Source organism: Physeter macrocephalus, chromosome 8 (assembly GCF_002837175.3).
Source record: "Physeter macrocephalus isolate SW-GA chromosome 8, ASM283717v5, whole genome shotgun sequence".
Taxonomy (NCBI): Eukaryota; Metazoa; Chordata; class Mammalia; order Artiodactyla; family Physeteridae; genus Physeter; species Physeter macrocephalus.
In genome coordinates this window covers 7,780,013-7,793,122 of record NC_041221.1, presented here as the reverse complement: position 1 = coordinate 7,793,122, position 13,110 = coordinate 7,780,013, and the positions used below count along the sequence as shown (strand labels likewise).

The following is a 13,110-nucleotide window of genomic DNA, read 5'->3' as shown; positions in this document are numbered from 1 at the left end:
GCGGAGCGGCTGGGCCCGTGAGCCATGGCCGCTGAGCCTGCGCGTCCGGAGCCTGTGCTCCGCAACGGGAGAGGCCACGGCAGTGAGAGGCCCGTGTACCGCAAAAAAAAAAAAAAAAAAAAAGAATAAATTTATTTAAATATTAATTTAAATAATAAAATAGAGAAATTTTTTAAAAGAGAAACATAATTATTTAAAAGAAACAGACAAGTAAAAATATATTTGGATGTCTAAATATGTGCAGACTGTGCCTCTGGTATTAAAAGTATAATAAGATGTTAAAATAAATTTAAGCTTAATTTGCCTGATTTCAAAGGACTGGTCCAGAAGTAATTCATGTTCCTTTTCCTTTCCAGCATTTTCCTGGGTATACCTACAAGTAAGTATAATCACCAAATTTTAATTAATTTTCAAAGTTTTTAAAAAACACGATCTCACACAGTAAATTCCTATATCCATGCAAATATTTCTTGAATTCTTTACATTTATTTTTGTTTCATTTCTAATATCTTCTAAATAGGCAAAGAATTTGGACCATTTTCCTTTTGGGAAAATTTCCTTCTACACCTGCAGGGCAGATCACCTTTTTCTTCACTCTAAGTCGCATGTCTGCAGCAAAGATCCCCTGTCTCAGTCCTCTGTCAAGAGCACCTCCAGGGGCTTCAACACGAGACAGAGGAGTAAGGTGTCGGATCATCATCAGTTTATCAGTGGTTCTCACTCAAAATGAAAACAGCCTTCCATTCTTTAAAACAGAACCTCAAGTCCAACTGAACACACACACACACACTCGCATGCACACAGTGGGACAATTCTTCAAAGCAAAGTGTGTAAATCTTTGATACTTAAGCAATGTCCTGTAGCAGGTGGGTTCTGCCTCTTCTTTCACGCTCACCTATACACCTGTTTAGTCATCTCTACTTGCTAAAAAACCCACGTTTTCACTGAGAACCAGGTTAAATGCCATTTCACTTCTTTTACAAAATAGTTCCTGTAAGTTCTCAATACTGGGTGGCTTTTCATGGAATTTCTGCCTTCTTTCATAATTATCTCTGGCTTCTGCCACTGCACCTGCAACTTGCTCAAAACAACAAAATGTGGCAGAAGTGATGCTCTGACAGTTCTGGGTCTGAACCTTCAGAAGGGTGGGCAGCTTCCATTTCTGCACTCTTGGAAGCTCTTAGCCACCACATAAGAGGTCTGGCTACCATGATGGAGACCACATGGAGAGATCAAATAGATAGAAGAAGCCACATGGAGAGAGAGAAGGCCTGAAACTGCATAGGAAGAAAGAGGCCAAGTCACCCCAGCATCCCAGCTGAGCCCAGCCACAAGAGGAACCACTGACAAGACCAGCAGAAGAATGGTCCGGCCAAACAGCCCAGACTGCAAGAGCAGGATCAGATAAAAATTAATTTAAGCCACTGAGTTTCTGGTGTTTTGTTCAACAGCAGATAACAATTAAGCTGAGGAATCATATGACATATCACTGTTTAGGGAAAGAGGGGTTAGGAATGGATCACAGAGAATCTTGAAACAAACCTGGCCCATCTGACAATTGCCTGAATGTATTACCAAATCCTTCATATTACAGAACCAAATTTTAATAATTTAAAGATTCAGGATGGAAGTAATAAATAAAATGATCATCACAGAATCTTAGTGCTGGAAAGAACCTTAGATCTAGACAAGCCCCCTCATTTTACAATAAGGAAAAGGGGTTAAAGGTAATGTTCACAGTAAGAGGTGGTGTTCAGACTGGAAGTCGGTTCTTTGTTGATTTGCAGTCTTACCTTTATGTAATTTATCTGCAAGCATGGTAGGTTTATAAAAAGTTTTAGGTGCAATAATTCCCCAACGGATGTTCTTTAAAATGAAATGAAAACAATACCTAAAATTTTCACTTTACTTGATATAGCTTGAAACTGAATATCAAAAATGAAAAATAACCCAAAATATACCCCAATAATAAACAAATAAGTAAAAATCACTGACTTTCAAGTGTTACTTACATTTCACTGGCATTTAAAACCTTTTTCATCTTCTTCTTCAGTGCCTTTAGTCTCTCTTGGATTTCTTTTTTCTCGTGTTCCCATTTTTTAATTTCCTTTTCCAAATCTTTGAGGAACCAATCTAATTCTGTCTTTGAGATCTAAAAACATTTTAGAAAGTACCTAAATAAATGGGAAGATATACTTAAAAAAAAAAAAAAAAAGAGCCTGAAAGACTATAATTGTGGTGATGTGCTAGCTTAACCAATGACTCCAGTTCCACAGAACACACACTCAGGAGCTGGCTGTATGTGCTACCCTGGCCGAGGCTGGGACATAAAGTCGCACAGTACACAGCCTCAGCCCTTAAACAAGGACGGAGGGAGACATGACAGACTATCTGGTACTTGGGAAGGGCTTCTCAAAATCAGTGACGTCTGATCTCTGTCTTCAAAAATGGGTCTGTCACATGGAGAATGAATTCCAAGTAGTGGCAACTGGTAAGGCAGAAAGTTAAAAGAGTAAGGCCTGTCTGTGCAAAAAAGCAAGAGGTGCTACATGGCTGGAGGACGAGGTGGGTGTTTGGAAGTCAGGGCACGGAGAATGGCATCTGAGGCACCTTGGGTTAAAATGATCAAGGGCCTTGTAAGCCATGCTAAGGAGTGTGGATTTTATCCTGCAGAAAACAGGAAGTCAGTGAAGGCTCTTAAGCAGGGTTGTGAGATGACGAGTTTCTTATTTTAGAAAAATAACTGAAAGACAAAGAGGGAGACTAGGGGTAAGAGGGTACATGAAAGACGAGAACAATGGCTTTCACATTTTCTTGACTTTCTCTGACACCTTCTTATTGTGACCCACAATAGCAAATACATTTTAATAATGATCTACAGCATACATATATACATATATATGTATGCATGTATATACACATAAAACTGAAAAAAAAATTGCCCTCACTTTCTGAGATGTTTTCCGATATTTCTATTCTATTCTACTATTAAAAACAATTCTAGTCACCATCATTAAACTGACTTCATAGCCCATTATGAATTATAACCTTTAATGTTAAAGACTATATTAGAAGAAGGTAAAATCTCACTGCAATAGCCCAGGTGAGAGACAATGAGGATGACAGTGGTAACTGTAGAGATGATTTAAAAAAATAAAGGGAACTTTAGAAGACTAGACTGGATAAGACCATGTGTCCGACTGGATATATGGTAAAGCAGAAGGTGACAGAGTTAAAGATAAGTTTCTACCTTGGATGAATAACTAAACAAAATTCCATTAACAAGAAAGGAGAATATGGAAGATGTACAGGAAAGAGGGAAATTAACCTAGATATGTATGTTTAAATAAATTTATGAGTAAACAATAAAATATATACAGAACTTAATAATTTTGACCCTGCAATCATTCTGATGGGACAGAGTAGACATTTATAAGTGTTTGACAAAGACTACAAATCAAAGGAATAAAATCTGAATCCAAACAGTCTTCCAACACAGCCACAGAGAAAGGAATAAGTGTTTGCAAGTTTTGTTGATTTACACATCTTCTAACAGGCTATTCTAGAGTGGGTTCGCACACCATCAAGTCAGCTGTGTTCTGCTCCCCAAAGAACCTTTCCCAGTATGGCAAACTCCAACCCCATTAATATACTACCATCCAAAAGTCCATTCACCAATTAATTAGTTGTAACCTGGAATGTAAAAAGCCATGTTAGAAACATCAGTTAAATAGCCAACACTTCTCTTCCAAGAAGCTCACAGTTACACTGGTAAGCTGAAAAAAACGAGCTCTACAGTATTAAAGAAGGCAAGTTTCCAGACCATGAAGAGTCTATTTGACTGTAGAAGAAATAGTCTCAACCAGGGTTCTGGGAGCAGAGACATGCAGTGCTGGAAAGACGAGGAGGAAAGCTAAGACTCCCCTCTGAGATGGTTTTGAAAAAGACTCTTGTCTGTCTTCAGCAGCCTCCCGTCTTCCTTTTGACAGTGGGTTCCGCCCTCTGGGGGCCCTTCCTCCCTCAACACCCTCAAGTTTCTCTGGACCCCTGACTTAAGCCCACCCCCAGCTGAGGGCCCGCCAACTCCCAGGCATACTTCCAGAACGTCCTTCCTCACCTTCCCTTGCCATCCGTCACCCCGAGGGCGCCTGACTGCAGCACGGTGTTCAGAAGAACCACTTCAACCGGACTGGAAGTATCCACGCTTCACTCTTCAGCCTAAACGATCCTCTAAGCTACAGGGAGTCTGCACACATGTTTTATTTGCCAAGCCCAGTACTTTTCGTTTGCTTTTCAAAATATAAATGTGTTATCTCTGCCTTGTCACAAAGGCCTTTGGTTTGCAATACCTGCCAGAACTTCAGGCAATATGACGAAGAGAAATGAAAAGCTGTTATCTTGATGCTCTGGACGGTTAAGTACAACACCAGTTGAGACAGCCTTCTTGGTCAGCTTTCTTACGCAGGTGATGCATTTTGAAACTTCTTCTGAACCTACAAATTCTCTAAAAGTTTTATGTCATTTTTCGAGGTGTCATCTCTTCAATGCCAGCAGATATACAGGCGGTGCATATGCTTGTAAGATGCCAGCCACTTATAAATAAACACGCTCCAGACTAATATTTCTAACAATTACTATGTGAATCAGAATGGAGCAATATTTACAAGAGACTAAAAGAAGCACGTTTCAACTTTACTCTTTTCCAGTTTGAAATTCTACTAGTAACGACGACTGCTTAATGAAGTCCCAACTTCATTTCTGCTTAGGGAGCCTTTCATTTTCCACCTCTGACCAGGTCCCCTGTAGACTGAACTTCCTTCTCAGGCTTAGAATGTGACCAGGTCACTGAGACACTGGTTCAGCTACAGAAACTTGGAGCCTCCTCCTTCAGAAAAGACGGTGTACCCTGAAGCCAAGTTACACAGACTCCCTGTGAAATATGGCTCTCTAGTCAAGAGGCATCAACTTACAAGGACACTTCTCCCTCATCAGCTTTCGACGCCAAGGTTTCGGATGTTCCTGGGAAGCAGATTTGCTAACCAGTCCAGGTCCTTAATGACTTTAAAATCCCGCCGCAGGAGTAGGGTTGACCTCAACGGTCTTGAGATGTGCAGGCCAACTGTTCTAAGGCAGCAGAGGTTCGACAGCTCAGCGACATTCCCTCCATCATGGGGACAGTTCAACTCACATTTTCCTTGCTGCAATCTTGCTGATCCTGAATGTGCTGAGTCATTACTGTGACAAAGGTGACCACCATGCCTACTAGGCTTACCAGATCCTGTATTCTACTACCATGACCAATGTCCATATGCACGCCTTGCTGCTGACAGCCAAGCCAAACTTGTTTCTTGCCTCTATTCTAAGCCAATGATTTCACCTAGGATTCAGCCCTTTGGCTGGGAGATGATGTAAAACCTCAAGGTTATACCGGGACATAAGAACCTACTTGGCAACAAGTACCTAAAGCAGTTCAGGTGTCAAAAGGCACAAAGTATTATAAACACACACACACACACACCCCTACAGCTCAGCCGTGAAAAATGCTACATGAGTTCATCTGCCATGTGCACTCACCACCCTTTAATGACATAGCTGGCCTAGGGCAGCTATCATGAGCTTGTCTCTGACCACATGAAAAAGAATAATCTGAATGCTTTTCTTTGAAACATTAGAATAGGAGAAACAACAGGGTATATACAACTGCATCCTGTATTTGCAGAGTTCACTGACATAATTATAAACACCTCTGAAAGTCTTTTTCTCAATTAGAGAACATTTGGTTTTTATACCTCTTTTTCTTAACTTCAACTATGTTTTAAAATAAATGTTTGAAGTGCCTGCAGTAATATATATAATTTAAAAAATACAAAATAAAAAAGAATGCTAAGTAAAGAAAACAGAATAAAAAGATAAGAATGATAATATAAAAACAGAGCCAGAGTAATATAAAAACAAATGGCATGAGGTCCTAACCATTCTTCAGAAACAGTATTAAAACTTTCTGGCAGTCGAAGTCAAATAAAAACAAGCCCACTGCACAAAGAAACCCAGATAGTAAAAGCAGAGAGAAATGACTTCTCAGGGCCTCATAAAGAGGATGCTACATAAAAGTCCTGGAAGATCAGCACAGAGCCTGGCACTTAAGGAGCATCCAATAAATATTTGTCAAATGAAAGAATGGGTCATATCCTCAACTACATACTAGCAGTAAATAATGCAACAATCTTCACAGAACATCCAGGACTGATGGCCTTTCATGTAGGCTGACAGAATATGAAGACACAATTCACTAAACCCAGTTCTTCAGGGGCCCAAGTACAACTGTTTGATAACATCGGCAGAGCTCCTAGTCTGTACACTGAGATCCAAAGATGGCTAAGAAACAGTCCTCACTTTCAGGGAGATCACAGTTTGGTGGGGGAAATATGCATAAAAGATAATTACTACACCATACACAAAAATTAACTCAAAATGGATCATAGGCCTAAGTGGAGAGAGCTAAAACTGTAAAACTCTAGAATACAGGAGTAAATCTTGGTGCTTGGTGATCTTGGATTTGACAGTGGTTTCTCAGCTACGACACCAAAAGCATAAGCAACAAAAGAAAAAATAGAGAAAGTGGGCTACACTGAAATTTAAAACTTGTGTGCTGCAAATGATACCATCAAGAAAGTGAAAAGACAACCCACGGAACAGGAGATAGAAGAAATAAAGTTGCAAATATGGAAGATGGGAGAAAATATTTCTAAACCATATATTTGATAAGCACCTTGTACCTAGAATACATATATGTGAAAACTCTTAATTCAATAGTTAAAAAACAAATAATGAAATTAATCAATGGGCAAAAGAATAAAAAAGACATTTCTCCAAATTTTCCAAAGATATAAAAATGGACATTAAGCACATATAAGATGCTCAACACCATTAACCTTTAGGGAAATGCAAATCAAAACCATAATGAGAAACCACTTTATACCCATCAGAATAGCTAAAATCAAAAAGATAGATGATAATAAGCATTAGTGAGACCACGGAGAGACTGGATCCCTCATATACTGCTGGTGGGAATGTAAGATGGTGCAGCTGTTTTGGAACAGTATGGAACTTTCTTGAACTCTTAAATATGGAGTTAGCATATGACCCAGCAATTCCACTCCTAGATATATACCCAAAAGAAATGAAAACATATGTCCACAGAAAAACTTGTACTCAGATGTTCATAGCAATATTATTCATAACAGCAAATTGGAAAGAATCCAAATGTCCATCAACTGATGAATGGGTAAATAAAATGTGATACAGCATACAAAGGAATATTATTCAGCAGTAAAAAGGAATGAAGTGCTGATACATGTTACTTGGACGAATGTACATGGATGGACCTTGAAAACATTAAGCTAGGTGAAAGAAGGCACTCACAAAAGACCACATATAATATGACTCCATTTATATAAAATGCCTAGAACAGGCAAATCCATAGAGTAAATCAGTGGTTGCCTACAGCCGGGGAAGGGAGGGAGGAGAACAGGGAGTGACTGGTAGTGGTTACAAGATTTCGTTTTGGGGCGATAAAAATGTTCTAAACTTAAGATTGTGGTGAGGGCTACAACAGCGTGCATGTACTAAAAACACTGACTATATACTTTAAATGGGTGGATTTTATGGTATGTGAATTATATCTCAATAATGATGTTAACAAAATGATAATTACTGTATAATATAGTGTGAGGCACTCATTATCACCACTACATTAATAAGGGCGTTTAACCAAGCCTGAGCTGTCATCAGTGACTGCTTCCTCAACAAAGTGATGCCTGAGTTGGACCCAAACAGTGAGGAGGAGTGAGCCAGGCTTGGGGAGGAAGAAGGTCACTTGAAGCAGAAGGAAAAGTGCTGGGAAAAGGTCCAGAAGTGAGCAAATCACGTGACAAGCACTATCCATTACGTAAGGAAGAAGGCAGAAGATGGAGTTAGATACCAATCACAGAAGGTCTTTTGAGCTCTTGGTAATTACTGAGCATTAGTGAATTACTGGTGCTAACCTACTGTGGCAGAGGGATGGCATTCACAGCCCCATCCTTCACCCCTCCCCATATCTACACCCTTTCTCATGGGACCTTGGCGTTCCCTTCACTAAAGAGGCAGTCTCTTTTCCCTACCCCTTGAATCTGGGCTGGCTATGTGACTTGCTTTGCCTGATGTGATATTAACCAGTGACTGTCCTCGCTTTCCCTTGTACTTACTGGAAGATGAAAGACACGTGGAGCAGATCTAGTTGCTCCTGTTGTCCCTGCTGAGGCCATTCTAGCACAGCCTAAAACAGCAGAGCCCTAGCTGACCCAAAGGTGAAACAGTCTAGCCAAGCCCAATCGGGATCAGCTAACCCACAGACTCACACATTTAATATTTATTGTTATACATCACTGAGGTTTTTGTGGGTGGTTGTTACTTGGCATTATTATGGCGTCGATTAACTGACAGGCTGCTCATGAAATGCTGAGAAGTGTTTTTCAACTGGTTGTGGAACTGACATTCTCTTAAGGGAAGACAAAAGCAAGGTATTTGGAGCCTGACACTCACCACCTGTTCTCCTGCTTAGTACTGGTGTGACTTGGAGCAAGATGCATTAGCAAGTCTGGCCTCCTTTTTCCTTATCAGTAAAATGGAGAAAATATTATATACTATACTGTAACACTAGTACACTAGAATTGTTTTGAGATTAAATAAAATAATACATGTAAAATATTTACAACTCAGTATGGCACATAACATGAGCTCCATAAATGTTAGATTAAAAAAATGCTGGTGCAACTAAGGAGCCCACCTGCCACAATTAAGACCCAACACAATCGAATAAACAAATAACTAAATAAATAAATGTTAAAAAAAAAAAGGCTGGGGACCTCCCTGGCGGTCCAGTGGTTAAGACTTCACCTTCCAATGCAGGGGTTGCAGGTTTGATCCCTGGTTGGGGAGCTAAGATCCCACATGCCTCGTGGCCAAAAATACCAAAAAAACATAAAACAGAAGCGATATTGTAACAAATTCAATAAAGACTTTAAAAATGGCCCACATAAAAAAAATCTTAAAAAAATAATTAAAAAAGGCTGAACTTGGCAAGGGCAATAACTGAACAGGAGAACCCCACCTCTATGCAGATGTGAGCTGAGGAAGTTTTGGCAGACAAGGGCCGAAGATTCTGTTGAAACAGGACAAAGTTCCAAATTCTACTCCATAAATTATTCTGGGCCAAAATTATTTTGACTGTGTTTTAAGAGTCAATGTCAACTAAATCCCCATCTTAGCTATAAGCAAATCTCATTACAGCACCTTAAGAACATATGACCTAGGAGAGATGGGGACTGACTGCTTAATGGGTACAGGGTTCTTTTTGGAGTGTTGAAAACAGTTCTGGATTAGATGGTGGTAATGATTATACAACATGATGAATATACTGAAAACCACTGAACTGTATACTTTATAGTGGTTAAAGGTGAATTTTACCTTAATAAAACAAGAAAGAACATATGCCCATGAGCAATATGGCAACCAGTTATAACCTGCTGGCTGCAGGTGAGATGTACATTAAAAACAATAGGAGACTCTGGCTTTAGAATTGCTATTTTCCTCTGGCAGGGAATAGAGAATTGGCCCATCCCTAGCTCAGGATAATCAAACTCCATCAGCTATATGCAATAGCTGGCCCAGATTTTTACTGATGCTTTGTAAACGCTCAGCGCTTTTCAAGTGCTTTGTAAATAAGTGATTTTTCTCAAAGAGGGCAGGACAGCATTCTGGGTGAGACAATTCTTCCTCCTTCTATACTTATCTCTGGCCATTCCCCACCCCTTTCCAACCACCTCTGTGAGTCCTCACAAAACTGCGAAGTAGAGATTACATTATTAATGAGGAAACTGAGGGTCAAAGAGATTGAGTAAATTATTTTAGGTCACAAAGCTATTGAGTGGTGGTGCTGGGGTCACTAGTCAGGCAGGCTGACTCTTACTACCCAAGTCTTTTTTTGTTTTTTGTTTTTTTATTTTTGGCTGCGTTGGGCCTTCGTTGTTGTGCATGGTCTTTCTCTAATTGCAGCGAGCAGGGGCTACTCTTAGCTGCCGTGAGCGGGCTTCTCATTGCGGGGGCTTCTCTTGTTGCGGAGCACGGGCTCTAGGCACGCAGGCTTCGGTAGTTGTGGCATGTGGGCTCAGTAGCTGTGGCTCGTGGGCTCTAGAGCGCAGGCTCAGTAGTTGTGGCTCGTGGGCTCTAGAGCACAGGCTCAGCAGTTGTGGCGCACGGGCTTAGTTGCTCTGCTTGCCTGAGTTCTTAAACGTGATTTGCTACTGCTTGCCTCTCTTCTCTATAAGGGGGAAGGGCTCTTGTATCTAATATATCCAAATGTGGGATCAAGAAACTTTAAGTAAGTATTAGCTCATAACCTCAGTGATCTAAGAGAGTCAAAGGCCAAGGGAAAGATCAACAAAAGTGGAAATTTCTTTTTACGTTTATAAAAGATTTTCCACAAGTGAATTCTGAGTATAGTCATGATTAATAAAGAAGTGGCCACAACTAAACCTCATTTGCTCTTGTGCAGACAACAACCTAAGGATCTCAGACAAGCAATTTATCCTGCTAGGAAACGGGTATAACATTTTACATGCAAAGTCTAATAACCTAACTGGCCTGTAATTTGAGGGACTAAATAATGGCTCTTTTTAAGAAATGGACTGACTACTCTTAAGTACAACCACATGGAACCAGACCCAGAGCCTTAGCAAAGTTAAAAAGCAGGTCAAGAGCCCAAGCCCACCAGCCAAAGCTGCTGCTCTCTCACAGCCCTCCATCCCCGGGTGCTAATTTACTGTACATTTCTTGGTCAAGTGTACAAAGAAGCCTTGATGAGCTGCACAAATACAGGACCCAGTCAGACCAGCAGTTTATAAAGCTGGACAAGCCTCTGCCAGAAAGAAAGAAACCTCACTCACCAGATGCCCACCTAAAATTAAGTGGCTGAGTCTGCAAATCTGCCCTCAGCACTTAATCGGGTGAACACAGGCATTCCCGCACGGATTTATTTAAACTGAAAACTGAATTTTCCTGAGGAAATACAAAGTTTACAAAAATATTTTATTTTGTTAAGCCCCCCAAGTAGCTTATCTAAATTAGTGTTCTGTGAGCCACTGTGCAGGGCTTTACTTTTGCTCATTTTTTCCCTCTTCGCAATCAAGAAGACTTCATTCAACTGGGCGACTGAGCAGAAAGGCTGGTTCCTTCCAATTCTTCTCATTCTTCAAATCTCCCCAGTCTCACCCCAAGTAAAAACATGTCCTAAGGAATGTTATAACAGTAACCTTTACATACCAACCCTTTTCTTCTGGGCATACTTAAATCCCAATAAATGAATTTATTGATTAAGGTCCCACAGCTCATTTTCTTCTACTTAATATGTGACATCAGCTATTGACTCAGACTTCTGGAACAAATTCTTCCTTTCTTAAATGGACTAACAGCCCTTTGTTACCTCTGTACAAAAGACCTCAGTTTTTACAAGCTGATTATAAAACGGGCAGAAGACCTGAAAAGATATTTTTCCAAAGAAAACGTTAAGATGGCCAACAGGCACAAGAAAAGATGCTCAACATCACTCATCATGAGAGAAATACAAATCAAAACTACAATGAGATATCACCTCACACCTGTCAGAATGGCTGTCATCAAAAAGAACACAATAGGACTTCCCTGGTGGCACAGTGGTTAAGAATCCGCCTGCCAATTCAGGGGACATGGGTTTGATCCCTGGCCCAGGAAGATCTCACATGCCGTGGAGCAACTAAGCCTGTGCACCACAACTACTGAAGCCCGCGCACCCTAGAGCCTGCACGCTGCAACTACTGAAGCCCGCACTCTCTAGGGCCCGCGTGCCACAACTACTGAAGCCCGCATGCCACAACTACTGAAGCCCGCGTGCCTAGAGCCCGTGCTCTGCAACAAGAGAAGCCACCTCAATGAGAAGCCAACGCACCGCAAAGAAGAGTAGCCCCCACTCGGCACAACTAGAGAAAGCCCACTTGCAGCAACCAAGACACAATGCAGCCAAAATAAAATTTTAAAAGAGCACAATAAATGCTGGCAAGGATGTGGAGAAAAGGGAACACTTGTACACTGTTGGTGGGAATGTAAATTGGTGTAGCCACTATGGAAAACAGAATGGAGGTTCTTCAGAAAACTAAAAATAGAGCTACCACATGATCCAGCAATTCCACTCCTGGGTATATATCCAAAGAACATTAAAACACTAATTCAAAAAGATATATGCAACAGTGGTTAAGAATCCGCCTGCCAATTCAGGGGACATGGGTTTGATCCCTGGCCCAGGAAGATCTCACATGCCGTGGAGCAACTAAGCCTGTGCACCACAACTACTGAAGCCCGCGCACCCTAGAGCCTGCACGCTGCAACTACTGAAGCCCGCACTCTCTAGGGCCCGCGTGCCACAACTACTGAAGCCTGCATGCCACAACTACTGAAGCCCGCGTGCCTAGAGCCCGTGCTCTGCAACAAGAGAAGCCACCTCAATGAGAAGCCAACGCACCGCAAAGAAGAGTAGCCCCCACTCGGCACAACTAGAGAAAGCCCACTTGCAGCAACCAAGACACAATGCAGCCAAAATAAAATTTTAAAAGAGCACAATAAATGCTGGCAAGGATGTGGAGAAAAGGGAACACTTGTACACTGTTGGTGGGAATGTAAATTGGTGTAGCCACTATGGAAAACAGAATGGAGGTTCTTCAGAAAACTAAAAATAGAGCTACCACATGATCCAGCAATTCCACTCCTGGGTATATATCCAAAGAACATTAAAACACTAATTCAAAAAGATATATGCATCCCAATATTCACAGCAGCACTATTTACAATAGCTAAGATACGGAAGCAACCTAAGTGTCCATCAACAGATGAATGGATAAAGAGATGTGGTATATATATATACAGTGGAATATTACTCAGCCATAAAAAAGAATGAAGTTCCGTCATTTGGAAGAACATGGATGGACCTAGAGGGTATTCTGCTAAGTGAAACAGGTCAGACAGAGAAAGAAGTACTCTATT

At 40.9% G+C, this 13,110-nt stretch overlaps 1 protein-coding gene across 1 annotated transcript in view; it reads right to left on the bottom strand.

The window, feature by feature from the left end:
• Window positions 1–13,110, bottom strand: part of TTC3 (tetratricopeptide repeat domain 3) — a 144,031-nt gene that overhangs the window by 19,277 nt on the left and 111,644 nt on the right. The window contains exons 36-37 of the mRNA XM_024120396.3: window positions 2,013–2,152; window positions 305–373 (exon numbers count right to left, since the gene is read on the bottom strand). Coding sequence (XP_023976164.1) covers window positions 305–373; window positions 2,013–2,152 — 209 coding nt within the window. The remainder of the gene's footprint in view (window positions 1–304; window positions 374–2,012; window positions 2,153–13,110) is intronic.